General features: G+C 39.8%; 1 protein-coding gene and 1 pseudogene across 1 annotated transcript; one reads left to right on the top strand and one right to left on the bottom strand.

The window, feature by feature from the left end:
• Positions 1–5,301: 5,301 nt before the first annotated feature.
• On the top strand, positions 5,302–6,105 carry LOC107767715 (cyclic nucleotide-gated ion channel 1-like; annotated as a pseudogene).
• An 11,752-nt stretch (positions 6,106–17,857) lies between these two features.
• LOC107767713 (asparagine--tRNA ligase, cytoplasmic 1-like) lies at positions 17,858–22,486 on the bottom strand. The gene is made up of 6 exons (XM_075254771.1): positions 21,924–22,486; positions 20,229–20,870; positions 19,245–19,498; positions 19,030–19,159; positions 18,452–18,510; positions 17,858–18,362 (listed from the first exon to the last, which is right to left on the bottom strand). The coding sequence occupies exons 1-6, from the start codon at positions 22,398–22,400 to the stop codon at positions 18,179–18,181; spliced, it is 1,746 nt and encodes a 581-aa protein (XP_075110872.1). The 5' UTR covers positions 22,401–22,486; the 3' UTR covers positions 17,858–18,178.
• Positions 22,487–22,890: the final 404 nt, after the last annotated feature.

Genomic DNA, 22,890 nt, shown 5'->3' with positions numbered 1-22,890 from the left:
GTTGTGGAGTCAAGGTCAGATATAGATATCTATGTATCTCGAGGTTTAGGGAGCAGATGTTCTTAGAGGCAGACTGTTCCTTGGTTGCGGGCTGTGAAGATTTGTTAAGAGCTAGTCAACTGATAGTATGTGCTGTGGATAGGTTACTACAAATTTTTATAATTTTTTAACCTATTTGGGATGATTGCAATTGATTTGGGGGCCTATTGGTTGACCTAAGGAGAATGTGTATTATGCATTGTACCGAGTTTTATTTACTCAACGGCTAGAGTTGACCTTATTCATGTGTTGCTCTCTTATGCTACAATGGGTTGTGAGACTACCCAACTATTCCCATGCTTGATGTGATTCCGTTTAGGCCTTGTTGCGAGATTCGAGCAAGATGGATCTTGGGGGCGTTGAATTGTCTATTACGTCATTGTCATGGTTTTCCTATCTAGGGTATATTGTTTTATCCGTTTGTCTATGGTTACGGTCATGCATTTCGCGTGTTTGTTGTTGGTACACATATGGTTATGGGTTGTGAGCATTATGGCTCGATGAGTATTTCATATGGATTAGTATATTTGGATAGGCACTGGATCAGAGCTATGATAGGTTGTTGGATGCGAATTGCATTATAAGTGGCTCTAGATGGCATTAGGGTGTGGCATGTTGGTCAACCAGCTTGTACTAGGTGATATGAGGTTATTAGACCTGGAATTTGTGCAATCAAACTTAGATAAGGTATATTGGGATGGGAATGTCATTTGTCATCTTAGAGTTTGGTAATGGTTCGTGTCGGACGAAAGAACTCCATGACTTGCTGATCATTATGAGTTTTACATGCCTCTTGTATCATTATCAGTGTTGTGAAGGTTTCAAACAAGGATTTAATTGAAATGAGGTAGGTTACCTGTACCGGGTTTGGTAATGGGCAGTTATTGCGATAAGAGAAATGGTTATGGGTATATGAGTGATGGATTGCGCTGTGGTTATATTTTGTGAATATATTTATGATTTGTTTCAGGTGGTTTAGATTGATACATTGTGTATATGCGAGAATTGGATCTTAAAAGGAGTACTAGATGTCAAAATTTGGTTTTAAGGCTTAGCGGGTAAGGTTGAAGAAAGAATCTTCAATCAAGATTATGTTGATGGGCTTTTATGGATTGAGGTGACGTGGGATCATCGTGGGTATATGTATGGTGAGTTTATAGAGTGATTTGATGGCTTGAAAATGACTCTTGGCACGTTCAAGGGCGAATGTATGTTTAAGTGGGGGAATGTAACGACCCGACTAGTTGTTTTAAGCATTAGCGTTCCGTTTGGTGGTTTAAGGTCTCGAGTAGCTTCATATGATGTATTAAAACTTATGTGTATGGTTGGTTTTGATGTTCGAGAGGTCCAAGATTGATTTGAAAAAGGAAAATTTCATATTTGGAAGCTTTAAGTTAAAGAGTTGACCAAGGTTTGACATTTGTGTAAATAGTTTCAAGTCCACGTTTTGAGGGTTCCAATAGGTTCATATGGTGATATTGGACTTGGGTATATGCCCGGATTTCAATTTTGATTTTTTTTCTTCTTTGTTTTTTTCCTTTTTTTAGGAGGATCTATAGTGTATCCACACTTCCTCTCCATGGTGACTCGAACCCAGGACCTAACGATCGTAGGTGAAAGTGCTTTTACCAACTGAGCAAGCCTCACTTGTCTTCAATTTTGATTTTCCTAGGTTGATTTAGCTTCTTTTTTTTTGTGAAAGTTGGCAATTTGAGGGTTTAGAAATTTTCTAGGTTTGATCGAGAGTTGACTTTAGGGATAATGGGTTTGGATTTTGGCTTCGGGACTTGGAATAGGTCTGTTTTGTCATTTGGAACTTGTATGCAAAGTTTGGTATCATTCCGAATTGATTTGGTATGAATCAGACGCTTTGTTGTAATTTTGGAAGTTCTTGAGTTTCATTATGATTTTGGATGCATTTTTGTGTTTGATTCGTGGTTTTATATGTTATTTTGATTATCCGAGCATTCGATAGAATTTCATGAATTTTATGTACTTGTTGGTATGGTTGGACGGGATCCCGAGGGGCTCGGGTGAGTTTCGAATTGTTTTCAGGTTGGTTTGGGAATTTCTGCCATTACTGGTGCTGCTATTCTTGCAATTGCGAGGAAATGGTTACATTTGCGGCCACCGCATTTGTGTAGTCATCTTCTCTTTTGTGAGTCTGGGCGAGTTGAGTAATGTTCGCATTGCGAAACGGGAGTTGCATTTGCGACGGTGAGTGGATCACTTTTGCGAGGCCAAGCATCGTTTTTGCGATTTGGCCATCTAGGAAGGACTTTACATTTGCGAAGTTTATGTCACAATTGCAACTGTGTCAGTGCGATTCGCATTCGCGGACCTGGGGTCTCTTTTGCGATAGTCGCATTTGCGAACATCTGGTCATAAACGCTACATCTGCAGCTTAACATATAATTGGGATTTCGGGATTTAGTCTCATTTTATCACATTTTGAGTCCTACACTCGGTGGGAGGCAAATTTTGGAGGGGATTTTCAAACATAATTATTAGGTAAGTGATTTTCACTCAGCTTTGATATTATAACTTAATTTCTTGTAGATTTTAACATCAAAAGCATAAGTTTGAAGGAAATTTTTGGGAATTATTTACTATATTTTGAAAAATAAAAATTTGAGATTTGAGAGTCGAATTGGAAATTAATTTTGAAAACTAATCATATATTAGGACTCGTGGGGTTATGAGTAGTTGAAATCTACCCTTCGACTTGGATTTTGACCGGGAGGGCCTACAGTTGACTTTTGGAAATTGGGTAAAGACTACAACTTTATTATTGAAATTGATTCCCTTTGCATTGTTTAATGTAATCGAGTCATTTTTGGTTAGATTTGAGCCGGACGGATGTGATTTTTAAGGGAACAACTGTTTAGTATTGATTTGACTTGTTTGAGGTAAGTGTCTTACCTAGATTTGGTTGAGGGAAGTTTTCCTACTATGTTGTTTGCCACATGCGGGGGTGATGTATATATGAGGAGACGAGTGTATATACATACGCCATGGGTATTCATTCTCGGGGTAGATTCTAGCTTACTCTATGCCTTATTTGGTTGTGTGTTTTACTTGACTCAATGTGTTATTGATTTAATCGACTTCGTGAGTACTATAAACTATGCTAGAGGAATGTTGAGGCTATTGGTACTTTATGTTGAACATGATGAAAAAGCCTTGAGACTTATGCGATATTTGCCTTGGGGATAGACATCTATAGGCGATGAATACATATCCGAACTTGATCTTGTAATGTACCTTTATTAGGGCGTGTACACTTTGTGATGCTTATGTGATCGTTTGAACCATTACTTCAACTTGGTTGCTCTTCTTGATTTAACAATGATTATGCTTTATTCGCACTGTTGTTGTTGTCATGTCCTTGTGTGCTTTTTGTTGACATATGAGGATGTGCCTCTTGATGAATTTGTTTCTTTGTATTGATGTGTAATTTTGGCACATGGATTGATTTTAGATGCACATGCGGTGACATAAGGGAGGCATTTCATTTGTGATGCGCATACAACGAGATAAAGGTGTATAGATGTGTGTGTGACGGCATAAAGGTGGTGTGTATTGATGTGCACGCAACGAGATAAGGGTGGCCTATGCACTTGTAGCAATATAAGGGAAAATATTCATTGTGATGCTCACGCGACAAAATAAGGGTGGCATTGGAATGGTATGTGATAGCCCGGGGTGATTTGTATTGATTATGTGTGTGGTGAAACAGGGGCATTCCTGTTTTGCTTATGACTTCTTTATGTGTGACATGTATTATTACACGGTTTGCTGCGTTGTTTCTAACATACTAATATATGCCTCTGTTATTGCTTGATGATTGTTTGCCAAGATGGATTTACCTCGTGGAGTTGTTACCTCATATTCTGTTGAATTGTTGGATACGTAATGGATTATAGTAAAAACAAAGTTGTTATCATACATTGCTATAATTGATTTTGAAATGTTCTCTTGAAATATTATTTGGAAATTAATATGGAATCGGATTATAATGTGGCACAAGGTTTTTGCCTTGTGGGTGTGATGTGTGTGGCATGAGGTCTTTACCGTGCAAGAGTAATTAATAATGCGGGTACGAGATGCCATATGTGTGCGATTCCATTTGATGCCTTGCTATTGAAGTTGGGCCTTACTTGTATTAAATTGCTATCACTTGTTCTATTAAGACTATAGTTATTGTTTATATGTTATACTTTCTGTTCCAGTCTTGGATATATTACATAGGTTATTTGACAAGTGAGTATCATTAGACTTAAAAACCTCGTCACTACTTTTTTGAGATTTGTCAAGATACTTACTAAGTACATGGGGTCGGTTGTAATCATGCTACACTTCTGCACCTTGCGTGCAGATTCTGGAGCTGAGTAGCCGTGAAGAGGGAGCTTTGCATTGAAGGCGTACCCACGTGCCAATTTTTAAAAATTAATTTTTCCATTCTTATTTATTATTTGTTTGATAATTCTCAGTTCCACTTATGTTACATGTTGGTTGTTTTATCTAGCGGCTTGGGTTATGTGTCATCATAACTTGGTGGATTTTGTATCGTGACAAAATTAATATAGATTGGGCTAATGTGCAACAAGTACAACTTTAGGGTTGCAGTTTGAATTCCCCTTCACCTTCTCATTAACCCAAAATCCACATTAATACTAAATAAACAAGATGATCTTTTGAACAATAATTAAAATTTGAAGGTCAATTGACAATTTAAGTTTGAATAGAGGTCATATGACCAACCTTCCCTACCTAGTTATGGGTATACCCTATGTTTTTCAAAACTAACAATTTAACACCCTAATTAATTGAAAAAATGACTCAAATTATAATTGTGTAGGATTCCGATAGTATAGAGGGTTAAGTATTTGATTTTAAGATATATTGGTTGTATCTGTAACTGAGTCATTACATTTCTGTAAGATTTTCATAGTATAGGAGTGTAAGTGTTTAATTTAGAAACTAGGGGTGTTGATGAAGAGAATCTGATCCACAACCTACCCAAAGACCTCAGAAGAGATATAAAGCGCCATCTTTGTTTGGCTTTGCTGATGAGGGGCAAGTTCTGTTATTCCTGCTTTGCAACTCAATAATTTTTTTTTGTATGTATGTCATCGCACATAAATGACCTTGCTTTATGATACTAGTTAGATTAAAAGTTTTTTCTTTAAATTCGAACTAATCGTATTAATTTGTTAAATAGTAGTATTCGATTTTGATAAATATATGAATATTTGAAGAGTTCCAATGTTTGAAAAAATGGATGAGCAACTCCTGGATGCACTATGTGACCGTCTCAGGCCAGTCCTCTACACGGAGAACAGCTTCATTGTGCGTGAAGGTGATCCAGTTGATGAGATGCTTTTATAATGCGGGGCAAACTATTGACCGTAACCACTAATGGAGGGAGGACAGGCTTTTTTAACTCTGATTATCTAAAAGCTGGTGATTTTTGTGGAGAAGAGCTTCTTACTTGGGCTCTGGATCCTCATCTATCAAATAACCTCCCAATTTCAACCCGAACTGTCCAAGCGCTCTCAGAAGTTGAAGCATTTGCTCTAGTGGCCGATGATTTGAAGTTTGTAGCCTCTCAGTGTTGAAGACTTCATAGCAAGCAACTCCGCCATACTTTTAGGTTTTACTCGCAGCAATGGAGAACCTGGGCGGCTTGCTTCATACAAGCAGCATGGCGCCGTCATTGTAGGAAGAAGCTAGAGGAGTCTCTTCGCGAAGAAGAAAACAGATTGCAAGATGCATTAGCGAGGGGAAGTGGTAGCTCGCCAAGTTTGGGTGCTACTATCTATGCATCGCGATTTGCTGCTAATGCACTTCGTGCTTTGCGGCGCAATACTTCAAAGAAAGCAAGGATGGCAGACAGGATATCACCCATTTTGCTTCAGAAACCAGCTGAACCAGATTTTACGGCAGAAGATAAGTAATTGTATTTAGTATGTAGTAATGCTTGGCCTTCTTGTATATGATTGATTACATGTTTCTCCTGTATACTAGTTTGTTTGTAGTAATATCTTATATTTCAATCCTCAATGCATATTGGCATGAAAACATCATTTTGTACAAAGGAAATGATAGGCTTACCCTTACATGTATCTTAAATCAATACCTTGTAAAATAATTGACATGTTTTGGGAATTGGTAGGTCTAGAATATTTTTGGACCAAAAAGAAAAATCTAAATGCTCAAACCATAGAAACAATATAAACCTTGGACTGAACCTATTTAAAGTAAATTGTATAAGTCAAATTACGGTACATCACACAAAAAGTTAAGATACAAAGAAATTTACATGCTAATCAAGACGCCAGTAAAAGTATTTTTTAAGACCTTTGTTTACGCTAAAAATTGGATAACAATTAAATTTATAATGTGGTTTTAAGGATGTGTAATTGCGCCTAATATCAATTGATAAACGTAAAGATAAATGATAGAATTTGACAACAAAACAAAGCAAACCGGTGTTGCAACGTAATTAAGCTCTCGAGCTCGTATGCCCTCGAATAGATTAATGTCAGAATAGTAAAAGATATAACAAGCTGATGAACAAGAATGTAAGCTAGGAAAATGTTATATTGCTTTGATATTTGTGAATGTACGGTGATTACAAAATGATCAGAACCCTCTTTATATTGTAGAGGAATCCTATCTATGGTGCAATTCTAATTACGAAAGTAAATCCTATGATTGGCATAAATAACTGCCAATAATTTGATCTGTTCCGAGATTTCTGTCGTGATCTTCGATCAGTTACGGATATCTCGCCTTTTCCGTTATTGCTTCTTTCGAAGTCTATCATATTTGGTATCGATCACTGTTGGCCTTGACCTCGATGACCACCTCGATTCTCGAGTTTGATACCTTATCTTCGTGCTCTGGCCTAATTCATTACGAGGCGGACCCTTGACATGATTCCCTGGTCTCGATTAAATGGAAAAATCGGGAAAGCCCTATTTTAATCATACACGAATAGTCCCCTTGTTTCTTGGAGTGTAGTGAGAAGGAACAAATTGAACCTTCGATTTATATCTCGACCAGTTATGACGTCATCCTCGTGATATAAGCGACTGAAGCGTCGCATCGGTACAATTCCCAAAATAATTAATGAGCATTAGTTAATGGTTGGCCACTAGTTTCTTCAAACCGTCATAGCAAACACTATAAATAGATCTTCCTCATAATTTTCTCAAACTTTACTTTCAAAACTTCTCTTAATCTTCAAAGCACTCTACTTCCTTCAAGTTTTTCAATTCTACAAGTTCTTCAAATCCCGTTGTCAACCCTTTCTCAAAACAACAAATCTCATCTTCTTCTTTTTCTGTATACACATAAAAATGGTAAAAACATCAAAAATTGTTCCTCAAAAGGAAAAGGCTTCTTCATCGCGGCCGGCAGACGATAAAATGCCGGTGGAGCCACGCCTCGAGGAATGTGTTCCCGGGGTGTGCGATCTTACATTCGATTTCAAAGTCAAGAAACACGCGTCGGTCCCTGGCCGAGTGAGCCAAATGTCGAGATATATATGCTCGATAACTGAGGGCGACCTTAAGCAGGTGAAGAAAGATTGCCATTGGGAAGGCAAAGAGGTGGTGATTTCGACCCCCGTAGAGGACATCACTACTTACATGAAAGGGTTCTTAAGTGTTTACACCTACCCTTTCACGTTGGGTCCCGTCGATCCTGTTATCCTCGACTTTTGCCACCAATACCAAATAACCATAGGCCAGATCTATCCTTCTTTTTGGTGCATTGTCATTTTGCTTCGATTCTTCGTGAGAATGTCAAGGGATGCCTTTTACCCTCGACCATCTCAGTAGACTACACATCCCTCATCTCTATCGAGGTGGATTAATAAGGCTTCAGTGTCGGGATACCAAGGTGTTGTTCTCAAGCATAGATGAGGACAAGGATCGAGGATGGATTGGCCGGTTTGTCTAAGTGAGGGCTTCCAACATAATTCCGACTGAGAAGATGCCATTCCCCGAAGAATGGAACAAGAAACGTGAGTACAAATCCACCTATAGCTTCTGTTTATTATATTGTTTCTTTTGCCTTTTCTTATTAACATACTTTCCTATGATGCAATGGTTTCTTGGGTGCCTGGTGCAAATCCGAACCTAGGACTGTGTTCGAAAACTGGCCTCGACCTCTTCGTATGTTGAGCGCTCATGGCGCGATTTGGCAAAGGGCCGATGGGAGGCCGAAAATCACGGCAAGCTTCTTTACTCATGTTTGATGTTCTTATTTGAAATGTTTCTTTTTTATTTATTACTTGATTTCCTTTTATACAGGTCTTAGAGATAATGCTGTCATGAGGCCCCCATCTGGGGAAGAGGAGGAGGCCCCGAAGCCGGCTAAGGATAAGAAGAGGAAAAGGGTATCGCTCTCCGATACTCCAAAGCCCAAGAAGAGCAAGGCTCGCAGGTCAAAGAAAGATGTCGTCATCCTGCCTGCGGATGTTGTTCAGCATCTACGAGATGAAGAAGAGTAGAATGAAGATGCCGCCTTCGAGCTGGCGGCTCGAAAGAGGAGCGCCGAGGTCCCAAAGACCGCTGAGTCGGTAATGACCGAAGAGGTTCAGCCTCGGACCAAGGGGATCTCAGAAGATGGCCCGAGCAAAGCCCCCGAGTCGTTGGAGGCTGAAGATGGCTCCCACCGTGATGGGCAATCGGTGGACATACCTAGAGGGTCCAGTTCTGAGGTCCTTCAAAGCAAAGAGAACGCCCCAAGTGACTCGCTTGGGGCAATAGACATTAAGGAAGCCTAGGCACACGAAGGGGAGGATTTTTTTCCCAGTGGTTGATTCGTGGGGGTCGAAGATGCTTCCGATCTAGGTGATACATCGAGTATCTTCGATGAGGATCATTGACTCCTAAGTCAGGTAAGCCTTAGTTCCCTGTATCAATATCAATTTTGTCTTTATTTCCTCTTGTCTGATTTCCTTTCTTTCTTCATAGGCCTTGACGCTTCATCGGGAAACATTTTTCTAAATCTCAGGAATAGCTAAACCGGTGTGAGGCCGATATTAAAAGGATTACGGATGAGAGAGACGCCCTAAAACTTTTCAGTGGGCAAAAGGAAGAGGAGATCAAGGACCTTCGAGCAGAATTGGCAACAACTCATAAAGGGAAAACTAACCTGATTGAGTAGGTAATGTAAATTTTTGGAAGCTCGATATATTGATTGGGGAATGATGACTAACACTTCAATCCCGTAGGTTCAACATAAGGCCAAAAAGTTCAAGCAACTTCGTGAGGAGGCCAAGAAGAAGGAGGCAGAAACTTTGGGGTGGAAACAAAACATGGACCGCCTTGCCTCGGAGAAAGATACTGCTCCGGCCTAGCTGTCTTCGGCCGAACGTCAATTACAAAGAATGAGGGAGGAAAGCTTGGCCCGAGCCAAGAAAATGGAGGAGTTCGAGGCTCAGTTAGTCGCTGAGCTTGCAAAGGCCACATCTGAGGCAGAAAAAGTAAAAGTCGTGGTCGGAGGTTATCGTGGTTGTCTATCGTGCTGATGTTGAAGCTACTCACGCTCGAGCAAAGAAAATTTCTGATGCTGCTCAGGCTCGAGCATTCTGCGTTGCCGATCATGCCAAATGTCAGTCTCGGAGAGAGACTCTCGAGGAGATTTATGCTCGCGGCTTTGGCCTTACTATCGATATTGAGAACGTGAAAGTACTCGAGGCCGAGGCCAAAGCGTTGCTCTCTTCTGATGATGATTCTGAGAGCTCGAGTGGATCCAAGAGTGGAGGGGATGAAGATGCGGCTCCCGGGGAAGATTAGGCACTTAGAATTTTTCCTTTTTTGGATTTTTTGTGTAAGACCCATGGTGGTTTTTGTAAATATTTTTGCATATATGAAATATCTCTTTTCTTTTCAATTCGTTTCCGATTTCCATTTTGTGAAAGCTCTGTTTTTCTTTTTGTCTTATACATTATGCCTTGTGAGAATTTTGGCTCACTTCGTCGCCTTGCGAAAATTGTTTCGAAGTCAGATTTGTATAGTCTTTATAATCGAGTGAGTACTTACTCGAACTTGAAGCAAAAAAATCCCTTAGGTTTGAGTTGAGTGAGGGTGGATTCTCGAACTCAAAAACATAGTGGACCTTAGGCTCTTGAATTGGGCTGATATGGCCTTAAAAGAGTGGTGTTTTCCCTTTTCGGCTTAAAAAGTTTAATCAAATGAAAGTTTGTTATGCCTTAGCACGAAATAAATCTGTATCCATTAGGATTCAGTGTTATCGAAAACCTTTTACTTTGTTATGCCTTAGCATAGGCTTGCTCGAGAGTTCGAACAATTAGGTACCTCTTAGGGTTTTAGAGGGTTGATGTTATCTAAACCTTTTGCAATTTTGCTGAGGGTAGCCCTTTTAACTGGTTTTGTGAAAATATTAGAAGGCCTATTTTTGCTACAGTATTCGGACGTCTACGAACCGTGTTAGTTTGGTCGTAGCCTTAAATTTTGAGATTTACCCTTTGGGTTTGTTTCTCAATTATACTTTAAACTTTGTTCGAGGCGTCAGTCCGCTGAGTGGGGTTGCCTTGGCCTAAAAAATCGAGGGTTGCCTTTTTACGATCTTATGATTTCGAAGTTTAATAATTCGAACATGTAGATTTTTGGACGGCAGTCCCCGAGTACGGGATTGATAGCCCGAGCTTTAGGTTCAATCGGTGCTTAAGCTAGTTTACACAATGGATCATAAGTAAAGTAGAAATTTCACTAAGGCATGGAATATATGGTAAGGAAAATATACTTCTTTCAGTAGATCATTCATGCGTACAGGTTTTGCCATCGGGTGAGAGTAAGGACACGATTCATTTGGCCGTTTGGCCCTTTACAAAATTTTGCCTATCGAGACTTGTTGATACGAAGTATTTTCCTTGAGAGCATAACATCCGAGGGTGATGCCCCCCAGTATTTGAGGTTGATTGTAAAGAAGCCTCATATACTGTTGAATTATCCCCAGGTAGCACAAATGATTGTTTCCTCGTTAAAAACCTCGCCATAAAAACCCATTTGGGAAAAAAATTGATCTAAAGGAAAATAGGTGCAACGCGTGCTTTAAAACCTGAGGTCTTTGAGTTGAAGAATTTCTCGACGTCTTCGATTGCACGCCTGCAATAAGTTAGTATCAAATATTAATGAAAAAAAGGAGACAATCATACCTTAGCAATAATATCGTTTGAGGAGTGATATGTTCCAATTATTTGGCAATTGTTCGTCGTTCATCATGCCAAGTTTGTAAGATCCCTTTCCGATGATACCGAGGACCTGATATGGTCCTTCCCAATTTTGGCCGAGTTTCCCCTCGTTCGGGTCTAGAGTGTTGAGGGTGACTTCTCATAACTAAGTCTCCAATTTGAAAGTGGCGAAGATTGGCTCTTCGGTTGTAATATCTTTCGATGCGCTGGTTCTGTGCTGCCATTTTGACGAGGGCGACTTCCCGTTTTTCATCTAGAAATTCGAGGCTTGTGTTCATAGCCTTGTGATTTGACACTTATGTTGTGTATCAAAACCTGATGTTGGGTTCCCCGACCTCGACGAGGATCAAGGCTTCGGCGCCATATACTAAGGACAATGGTGTTTCCCCCGTACTAGATTTTGATGTTGTTCGATACGCCCAAAGGACTTCATTTCCCCTTAGCGTCATTCAATCTTTTCTTTAGATTCTGAATGGTGGTCGTTGTTTGTTGATTCGGACTGTTCGTTCCTGCTAGGATGATACGACGTCAATAATATCCTTTTTATTTTGTGATCCTTGAGAAACTTCATTATTTTGCAGTCGATAAATTATTTTCCATTGTCGCATACTATCTCGGCAGGTATCCCGAATCGGCATATTATGTGATCCCAGATGAAGTCTGTAACCTCTTTTTCTTTAACTTTCTCAAAAGCATGTACTTCAACACATTTAGAGAAATAGTCAGTCATAAATAAAATAAATTTAACTTTACCTGGGGCCGATGGCAGAGGGCCGACGGTATCTATTTCCCATTTCATGAACGACCATGGGGATAGGACTGAATGAAGTTGCTCCCCGGGCTAGTGGATCACCGAAGCATGTCTTTGACATTTATCGCATTTTCAAACAAACTCCTTAGTATCTTTTTCCATATTAACCCAATAGTACCCTGCTCTAATGACTTTGTGAACCAGTGATTTGGCACCAGAATGGTTCTCGCAAGTACTCTCGTGAATTTCTCGTAGGATGTAGTCGGTGTCTCCCGGACCCAAACATATTGCCAACGGCCCATCGAACATCCTTCTGTACAATGTTCCATCTTCGGCCAATGTGAATCGTGCAACTTTCGTTCGCCGAGTCCTCGATTCCTTAGGGTTTGACGGAAGCTTCCCGTTCTTTAGATAATCGATATATTTGTTCCTCAAATCCCAAGTTAGGCTTATGGAGTTTATTTCAGCGTGGCCTTCTTCGACTACTGACTTTGAAAGTTGTATGACTGTCCCCGAGCTAATTTCATCGTCTTTGAATGACGACCCCAAATTTGCAAGGGCATCGGCCTCACTGTTCTGTTCTCGAGGTACATGCTGTAGGGTCCATTCTTTGAACCGGTGTAGGGTTACCTATAGTTTGTCCAAGTACCTCTGCATTCAGTCCTCTCGAACCTCGAAGGTCTTGTTGACTTGGTTAACCACAAGTAGGGAATCACACTTGGCTTCGATGACTTCTACTCCCAATCTTTTGGCAAGCTCGAGACCTGCAATCATGGCCTCACACTCGGCCTCATTGTTAGTCAACTTAGGAGTTTTGATAGATTGTCTAATTGTATTGCCTATGGGTGGCTTCAAAACGATGTCGGACCCCTTCACATTTGAAGCTCTATCTATGAAAAGGGTCCACACCCACGAAGACGTACCCGTTTTTAACAAAATTTCCTTTTCGACCTCGGGTATGATGGCTACCGTGAAGTCGGCCATGAAGTTTGGGACTTGATGGCCATTCGGGGTTGATACTCAATATCATACCCACTGATTTCGATGGCCCATTTGGCCAGTCGGCCTGAGAGTTCGGGCTTGTGCAAAATGTTGCGAAGAGGGTAAGTGGTTACAACACAAATTGGGTGACATTTAAAATACGGTTTTAATTTCCTAGAGGCGCTTATTACAGAAAGCGCTAATTTTTCTAAGTGTGGGTACCGGGTCTCGGCTTCACCTAAAGTTCGGCTAACATAGTAAATAGGAAATTGCGTACCTTGCTCTTCTCGAACTAGGACACCACTTACTGCAACTTCCGATACTGCCAAATATAAGTAGAGTTGCTCGTCCGCTTTCGTAATGTGAAGCAATGGAGGGTTCGAAGCTTTAACTCTTCTAACGCTTGTTGGTATTCCGGGGTCCAAGTGAAATTGTTCTTCTTTTTGAGCAGTGAGAAGAACCTGTGACCTCGAGATGAACTGACCTAAGATGCTATCCGCCCTGCTAATCTTTGTACGGTTGTAATGCTGTCCACGACTGTGATTTCTTCGATCTCCTTGATTTTATTGAGGTTGATCTCGATTTCCCGATTTGACACCATAAAGCCGAGGAAGTTTCCTGAACCGACCCGAATGCACATTTCTCGGGGTTGAGCTTCATGTTGTATTTTCTTAATATGTTGAAGGTTTCCTGCAAATGTGTCAAATGGTCCTCTGCGCAGGGACTTAACTAGCATTTCATCAATATAAACCTCCATTGATTTACCTATTTGTTCTTCGAACATTCAGTTTACTAGGCGTTGATAAGTAGCAACAATATTTTTTAGTCCAAACGGCATTACATTATAGAAATAAGTACCATACTTAGTAATGAACGAAGTCTTTTCCTGATCCTCCAGGCTCATTTATATTTGGTTGTACCCGGAGTATTCTTCGAGAAAGCTAAGGATCTCATGGCCGGCCGTGGCATCGATCATGCGATCGATATTCGGCAAAGGAAAGGAGTCTTTAGTGCATGCTTTGTTTAAGTCTTTATAGTCTATGCACATTCTAAGTTTATTCCCCTTCTTGGGGACTACAACTACGTTTGCTAACAATTCGGGATATTTTACTTCCCGGATGGATCCTATTTTGAGAAGTTTGGTTACCTCATCCTTGATGAATGCATGCTTTACTTCAGATTGTGGCCTTTTATTTTAACCGGTTTGAACTTTGGGTCCAAGCTCAATCGATGAGTGGTAATCTCCGATGGGATCCATGTCATGTCAAGGTGGGACCAAGCAAAACAATCCATATTTTTAATAAGGAATTTAATGATTTTTTCCCTGAGCTCGGGAGTTAACCCTGTGCCCAGGTATACCTTTCGATTGGACAGATGCTCGATCAGTATGACTTGTTCCAGCTCTTCAACCGTTGACTTCGTGGCATCGGAATCATCGGGGATTACAAAGGTTCGAGGTATCATATAATCATCATCCTCGAAAGTTTCCTGTTGTTCCGATCTGGTCGAGGTCGGTGATTGTGGTTGCTATTTGACTTCCTGTTTTTCCTTTGATTCTGGTCCCTTTATTGATATTAGTGTCGATGCTAGTATTACCTCATCAATTGCAAACATCTCTTTAGTTGGTGGTTGTTCGCCTTACACCGTTTTGATTCCTTCCGGTGTTGGGAATTTCAAGACAAAATGAAGCGTTGATGGTACTGCCCTCATATTATGGATCCAAGGTCTTCCGAGTAGCGCATTGTACATCATATCACCTTTGATTACATGGTACTTCGTTTCCTGGATAGTTCTGGCCACGTTTACTGGCAAAATGATTTCCCCATCGGTGGTTTCACTCGCCATGTTGAAGTCGTTGAGTACTCGAGCTGCAGGCACGATTTGATCCTGGTGGTCGAGTTGCTCTACGACCCTCAATCGAATAGTATTTGCCGAGCTACCTGGATCAATCAACACACGTTTAACTTGAATTTTATTCATAAGGATATATATTACCAGTGCATTGTTGTGAGGCTGTTCGATCCCTTCTGCATCCTCATCGTTGAAAGATAAGGTATCTTCTAGTAAGTAGTCCCAGGTACGCTTCTCCCTTGTGATTGTCACTTTGGTACGTTTAAATATCGGGCCCTGAGGAATATCGACCCCACCAACGATCATATGAATCACGTGTTGTGATTCCTCCTGTTCGTTTTTCCTGTTTGCATCCCTGTCTCTGAAATGATTTTAAGCTCAGCCACTCAAGAACTCTCGAAGATAACCTTTGTTGAATAAACGAGCTATCTCCTCCCTTAATTGTTTGCGGTCTTTGGTTTTGTGACAATGGGTTCCATGATATTTGCATATTTGATTAGGGTTTCGTTGAGCCGGGCCCGATTGTAGGCTCTGGGCCATCTAGTATCTTTGATCCGTCCAATGGTTAATACAATACCCTATGGAAAGACATTGACGTTGTATTCCGATAATCATGGCGCTTCCTTGGGCTCAACATGTATATCGAAGCCACTCTTACTCATGAGCCCTCGGGTGTTTTTTCCTCGATCATTCCTTCGATCATTTCAAACGGGGTTACGTCCTGGTCCACTGTTTCTATGATCTGCATTGTATGGTTGGTACCGATATCTGTTTGATCGGGGCTCTCTATCGATGTCTCTTTGAATCCTGCCTTCCGATCTATTTGATAAACGGAACTGGAAGGGGATCCTAACTGATCATCCTCGACTCTGATCTTTGACTAGTATCGGTTATGTACATCGGCCCAGATCACAGCTGGATATTCAATCAAATTCTGTTTAAGTTGTCGTGATGCTATCGAACTTCGCTCGTTCAAACCTTAAGTGAAGGCTTGGACAACCCAATCATCGGTGACTAAGGGTAGGTCCATGCATTCCATCTGGAATCGAGATATGAATTCCCTTAGCATTTCGTTGTCCTTTTGTCTCACTTTGAAGAGGTCTGATTTCCTAGCCGTGACCTTTATTGCTCCGGCGTGTGCCTTTACGAACGAATCAGCAAGCATGGCGAAGGAATCGATGGAATTGGGCAGCAAATTGTGGTACCATATCATTGCCCCCTTCGATAAAGTTTCTCCAAATTTTTTCAATAGAACAGATTCAATTTCATCATCTTCTAAGTCATTTCCTTTTATTACGCATGTATAAGAAGTGACATGCTCATTAGGATCGGTGGTTCCATTGTACTTGGAAATTTCTAGCATGCGGAATTTCTTCTGAATGGGCTTCGGAGCCGCACTTGGTGGGAAAGGCTTCTGTACGATCTTCTTCGAATCCAAACCCTTTAAAATCGGGGGTGCCCCCGGTATTTGATCAGCCCGTGAGTTGTATGTTTCTATCTTTTTATCGTTAGCCTCAATTTTCTTTTCTCCTGATTCGATCCGTTTAGTGAGCTCCTCGAGCATTTTCATGATGGCGGGGTCAATTCCCGATCTGTTATCGTTTGATTTTTCCGGTATAGGCTCGACCCTGTGAATAACTTCCTGTGATGTATCGAGTTTGATTCTGCTTGGTGCTCGATTCTGATTTTGGAGCTGCGCTATCGCAACTTACTAAGTTTGCAACATTTCAATTATCATTCGAAGGCTAATCCCGCCTTCTTCACCACTCTGTGCGTTCTGATCGGTTGCCCGGGCGTCTCTGCAGATGCTATTTTCAGGGTCGGCGCCTAAATTTTCATGAACCGCAACACAAGAATTAACATCGAATGGATCTATGGCCTGTGGTCCATTGGGATTGATTAGAGGTACTATGTTTCCCTGGGCGACTGTGTGCTCGTTCTCGGCATGAAGACCAAGGCCGGTGTCTGTGTGAGTGGGCACTACTTGAGAGTTTGACATGTTGATTCCTGAAATCAAAGACACTTACGAGAACAATTGTAAAGCAGTGTGTATTATAAGGATTAATACTAGGCAATCACTATTATCCTTAGCCCACGGTGGACACCAAACCGTTTGCCCTAAAAATTGGATAACAAATAAACTTATAATGTGGTTTTAAGAATGTGTGATTTCGCCTAATATCAATTGATAAACGTAAAGATAAATGATAAAAATTGACAATAAAACAAAGCAAACTGGTATTGCAACGTAATTAAGCTCTCGAGCTCGTGTGCTCTCGAACAGATTAATGCCGAAATAGTAAAAGATACAAGAAGCTTACGAACAAGAATGTAAGCTAGGAAAATGTTATATTGATTTGATATTCGTGAATGTACGGTGATTACAAAATGATCAGAACCCTCTTCATATTGTAGAGGAATCCTATCTATGGTGCAATTCTAATTACGAAAGTAAATTAGATTATTGGCATAAATAACCGCCCTTGATTTGATATGATCCGGGATTTCTGCTGTGATCTTCGACCGGTTACGAATATCTCACCTTTCCGTTATTGCGCATCTTTCGAAGTCAGTCATATTTGGTCTCGATCGCTATTGGCCTTGACCTCGATGACCACCTCGATTCTCGAGCTTGATACCTTATCTTCGTGCCCTGGCCTGATCCATTACGAGGCGAACCCTCGACATGATTCCCTGGTCTCGATTAAATGGCAAAATCGGGCAAGCCCTATTTTAATCGTACACAACCTTCTATTTCAATCATTGCTGCTCCATCTAAAAAGTCAAAACAAAGAATCAGACTCCTATCAAAACTAACACATTGAGCAAGGCGACAACAAAATCAACTAAGGGTCGTTTGGTACAATGGATAAGAAAAAATAATCCTGAGATAAAAATTTAGTACCGCCTTATCCCTTGTTTAGTTACCAATAGTGAGATGAGTTATCCTAGAATTAAAAATAGCACCAGATAACTTATACCTGTCAGAGGGTGGAATAGTAATCCCAAAATAATCTATCCCAATATATAGTATTAAAACTGACAATCTCATGATTAATACAACAATACTGAACCTTCAATAAGAAATAATTCTAGAATAACTAATCTCAACATAACTTGTCTTTCAACCAAACGACCCTCCTGAAGTGGTGGATGAACCGAAACACAATCTGGCTCTATAAGGATTATCTCTTATAGAGCCTTATAAAAAATTTCTGTAATTGAATATGTTCAACAATCCATAGTCACAACTCACAATTACAAGGTTAAAAAATTGGCATCATAAATTTCAAAGACAGAGAATCCATAATTATCATTGACATTTATAGATCGGCTCTTCCTGGATATCTGGGAAAGGGAATCACATCTCGAATGTTTTCCATCCCTGTGGCGAAAAGAATCATCCGCTCAAAGCCTAAACCAAAACCACTATGTTTGACAGTACCATAGCGTCTCAAATCAAGATACCACTCGTATGGCTCTAATGGCAGACCCATATCCGATATCCTGCAAAGAAATATATTATATCGACAAAAGATCAGTTAAATGATCAAATAGACAAACATTATCCTTTACATATTGCCAATTTACAGTACCTTGATCTGAGAACCTCATAATCCTCTTCCCTTTCGCTACCTCCAATTAGTTCTCCAACCTGCAGACGAATGCAGACATGCATTTAGGCAGCAGATAGAGTAACTCATATGGGTCGCCAGTACTCACGATCTGAAAATAGAAGGTGACGGAGGATGCAATGCCAAAGACCACCGCTGGATGTTTTATATGATTCTTTGTTAAAAGAATGCAGTTGTTCTTCCTTTTGTTATATTTAACTTTCATGTAAAGCTGAAGGCATGCGGGCTGGTCAGGTACACAATTGCTATCACTATATAAATCATTTTAGGCAAAAGTCCAGTCTGTTTAATTTAGTCCATGGTGGCCAAAAAGTTTTCATTTCCAGTATTACAGTAAGTGCTGATTTCCAGTATTACAGTAAGTGTTGAATTGTGTGGAAGAAAAATTAAGATTGAGCAACTCTTGCTTCTATGTAATAATACTAATTCATCCATTTCATTTGACATTGCAGCCTATCCCAAGGTGGGTGGTGTGACAAACCATTATATTTAAGACTAGAGTATGTAGTCCACCATTGCTACAAACAGAATATGCAAACCTTTGGTACAAGCAGATCCATCGCAGCAACTGTCTTCTTGTCTTCATTCACCTTCATGTAAAATGCTTTGATGCCTTTTGGGTAGTTGAACACTATAACAGGTGATTTAAAATGCTCTTCGGTCAAATATCTAGCAACAAGCCAATCAGGAATCAGAATAGTACAGAAATATATCAATCCAACTGATTATATTATAGTAATGGATAAGACAGTACCTTTCATGTTCAGATGCCAAGTCAATACCCCATTCTACTTTATTCTCAAATGTCTTCGTTTTGGATGCTTCTTCCAGAATGGCGATCGCTTCTGTGTAAGTTAAGCGATGGAATTTGGATGAGGTGACCATTCTAAGTCTACCTAGAGCACCTTTGTCTATAAATTTAGTGATAAATTCCATGTCATCAAGACAATGGTCAAGCAACCACTGACAGAGAAATTTCACATATGCCTCAGCACAGTTCATATCATCCTAAACAAAAAAATTAAATTGTGAGTAATGCGAATCAAGGAAAGCAAAGAATACAGATAACCAATCAAAACAAATAGCCCAATCAAAAACATCATAGGAATACACTTCAAGTCCAGAAGAAAAGGAGTCGGAAGATATGTTAAAATGGTATAAAAAATTGTTTCAGGCACTGATCAACTTTTCATCATGGAAAACAAACCACTAAATGGTACTCCCTCCATTTCAATTTATGTGAACTTGTTTGACTGGGCACGGAGTTTTAAAAAAATAGACTTTTGGAATTTGTGGTCCTAAACAAGTGAAAAAGGGGCCCAGAGTATTTGTGTGGTTATAAAAACTTCTCATTAAGGGTAGAATTGTAAGTTTAAGCTAAATTGTTACCAAATTTAGAAAGGGGTCATTCTTTTTGGAACGGACCAAAAAGGAAATAGGTTCACATAAACTGGAACGGATGGAGTAATTTTCTTTTTGCGACAAGAAACCAAACAACCTAGTGGTAATCTCTACTCATTCCCAATAAATTCTATCAAAGTAGATGTAGAATTTGGCAAAAGCTTTTTACTCTATTTTCGTCCATGTGCAGATAACATCCAGATTATGACTAGGAAAAGTATTTATGATACCAAAGTTCACACATTTTTAACTTGAATCCACATCTCTGTTGGTATCAAAAACTTCTTGTAGCTGTGAAGTAGTTCGATGAGAAGACGATGCAAGTGATGCATGATACCTTGAGATCAGCAAAAGCAATTTCAGGCTCCACCATCCAGAACTCTGCAAGATGCCTAGAAGTGTGGGACTGTTCAGCTCGAAAAGTTGGCCCAAAAGTGTAGACACTAGAAAGTGCACATGCATATGTTTCAACTTGGAGTTGACCAGATACTGTCAAGAAGGCTTGACGTGCAAAGAAATCATCAGCGTAATCAATGTTTCCATCCTTTTTAGGTATGCCAGCAGAGCGCTTTACCCTCTCTCCCAATTTGAATCTCTCTTGCAACTTCAGGAGATTCTCTTTAGCCCTTGTGAGATCACCGACTGCAGCACTGATCTGCTTATTTATGGCTGCAATGTTGGAGCCAGCTTTTTCCCTACTTGCCTTATCAGCTTTGAGCCTAGCAACTGCCTCTCCTTTCTCTTTGACAAGCTGTTCAACAACCTTAATGTCAGAATCTGAAGGAGCAGGATTCTCTTTCAGCTCCTTCTCCAATTTTTCAGCTTCACTTATCAATGTAGTGACCTGGAACATCTCGCCAGCACCCTCGCAATCACTGGTGGTGATGATTGGTGTGTGGATATAAAGAAAGCCATTCTTCTGAAAGAATGTATGGGTGGCATAAGCCAAGGCATTACGGATTCTTGCAACTGCAGATATCTGAAATGTACAAAACCAAAAAGTGAAATGGATTGTAGTTAAAGGACGCGTGAATTAAATTCTAAATAAACTGCAAGACTCAAGATATATTTATGCTTCTCTAGGACGATTCAGAGAGAGAGAGAGAACAAAACAGAAGAAAAACTTACCCAGTGTAATCCCACTATACAGATGCAATATCAAAATAAATTTGTAAGCTCAAACTATGACATCCTCATAAAATGACAAAAGACAAAAAAGTTCCATATGCATGTAATCCCTAATTATGAGAATATGTTTTATTTGTAAAATTAACCAACATCATAAAATGGTACAAATTTATTTTGTGATCTAACATATTTCAGCACTGATGATTGTTGTCACTAACAAAGGAGCAAAACAGGCAACCACGTATCTTCTTTCAAGAAGCATAAGGACTAATTGCATCAATCAATCCTACCTCACTTCCAAATAATTCGTCGTTATTCCGTTTATATAGAAACATAAGCAAAAAAACAAGCTGGGTATGAAACTCAAAAATATTTGGAAATCAAAGAGCAAATAAGGAAGTTTCACAAAACATCTATTAAGAAAAACAAGGTCCCCTAACATGAATATCCCTTGATCCCTGCATTTCCAGCTCAATAAAAGAAGTGCAAGTATAAAACGTGAACATGTAATTTACCAGAAGGTATCACAGAAGCGCAACTAAAAATTAAATCATTTCTTATTGAATGGACATGGTGTAGTGCCAATACAAGTATTTTTATTCCACATTAGGGCATTGACTAATTCACTATTCGCAGAGTAAACAGAAAGTCCTACTCCCTCTATCACAATTTATGTGATGCACTTTAATTATTAGTTTGTCCCAAAAAATGATATATATTTAGAAATAATTTAACTTTAAACTTGTCATCTACCGTTAATTAAAAAATTTATAGTCACAAATATGACTTATTCTAGACCACAAATTTCAAAAGTCTTCTCATAAAATTCATGCCCAGTCCAACAACATAACCTAAAATGGGACAGATGGAGAAACATAAATCAAGAGACAAAAGAGATCATTACAGTATTAGTTCGAGGCCGCAGATGAACAACATCTCTAAGAAACTCAAGAGTTAATTTAGTCTTGGGCAATGGATACTTGCCAGCATCAACGGTACCAACAGACAGAACCTTCTGGACACGAAGCTCAACCTTTTGCTTTGCACCTTCAGGAGGTAACTTCAGCTCACCTTCGACGTGCACACAAGTGCCAGTAGGTACCAAATCTCCAAGTTTATACACAGCACTATCCACAATTACCTGTAGATTTGCAGGGCATGATCCATCATTCACTTCCAGGAAGGCAAAAGAACCCTTTCCCTGTTCCCTACCGGTTTTAACCCAACCCCCAATTTTCACAACTTTTCCGGCGAGTCCAGCTCCGCCGTCAGGACGGCCAAGAATTGAACGGATAGGAACGCGTTGGGAGAATTGAGCCTCCTCAACGCCGTCACTTAGGGAGATTTTGTCCACCTGCGGCGTGGAATCGTCGACGGACATTGTGGGAATGTTATTATTCTCCGGGGGCTGAGTGGTAGATAAAAGAAATGGAGGGATTTTTCGTTTTCGGTTTTGATAAACCCTAGTTGCTTATTTGGCTCAATTTTTTTTCTTTTTGTTAACTCCAATTAACCCCAAAAATGTACCTCGGTAAAAAAGATACAATTAAAAGATTCCAGCAAAATGAATAAGTAAGAAATTTTGTTTTATATATCGGAAAAATTTCACATTTGAATAACTTGGCTCCATACTTTTTAATTTTACAATCCATATTTCAATTTACAATCAACTAGCCCAAAAATAATAGGCTAAAATTTAATATTCAATTCCAATAAGTTCTCAAAATTACTATTTAATTTTTAAAAAAGATTCCTCAAACTTTTAAATTAGTTTTCGAATCAGTAACTATGACTCAAATATTAATGTATACGGTGAAATCAGAGGGACCGATTTCTCGCCACTAAGGTGCGTTCAGGGAGTCATATTGGTA

Source organism: Nicotiana tabacum, chromosome 6 (genome assembly GCF_000715075.1).
Source record: "Nicotiana tabacum cultivar K326 chromosome 6, ASM71507v2, whole genome shotgun sequence".
Lineage (NCBI taxonomy): Eukaryota > Viridiplantae > Streptophyta > Magnoliopsida > Solanales > Solanaceae > Nicotiana > Nicotiana tabacum.
Note: the sequence above shows the minus strand (reverse complement) of the source record. Positions and strands in the feature narration are given on the sequence as shown.

Coding starts and splice junctions, on each gene's coding strand:
- LOC107767713 (XM_075254771.1), bottom strand. CDS start 22,400: ATGTCCGTCGACGATTCCACGCCGCAGGTGGACAAAATCTCCCTAAGT. Junction 18,511..19,029: donor TGGATCTGCTTGTACCAAAG/GTTTGCATATTC, acceptor ATTCGTCTGCAG/GTTGGAGAACTAATTGGAGG. Junction 18,363..18,451: donor TATGAGGTTCTCAGATCAAG/GTACTGTAAATT, acceptor ATTTCTTTGCAG/GATATCGGATATGGGTCTGC.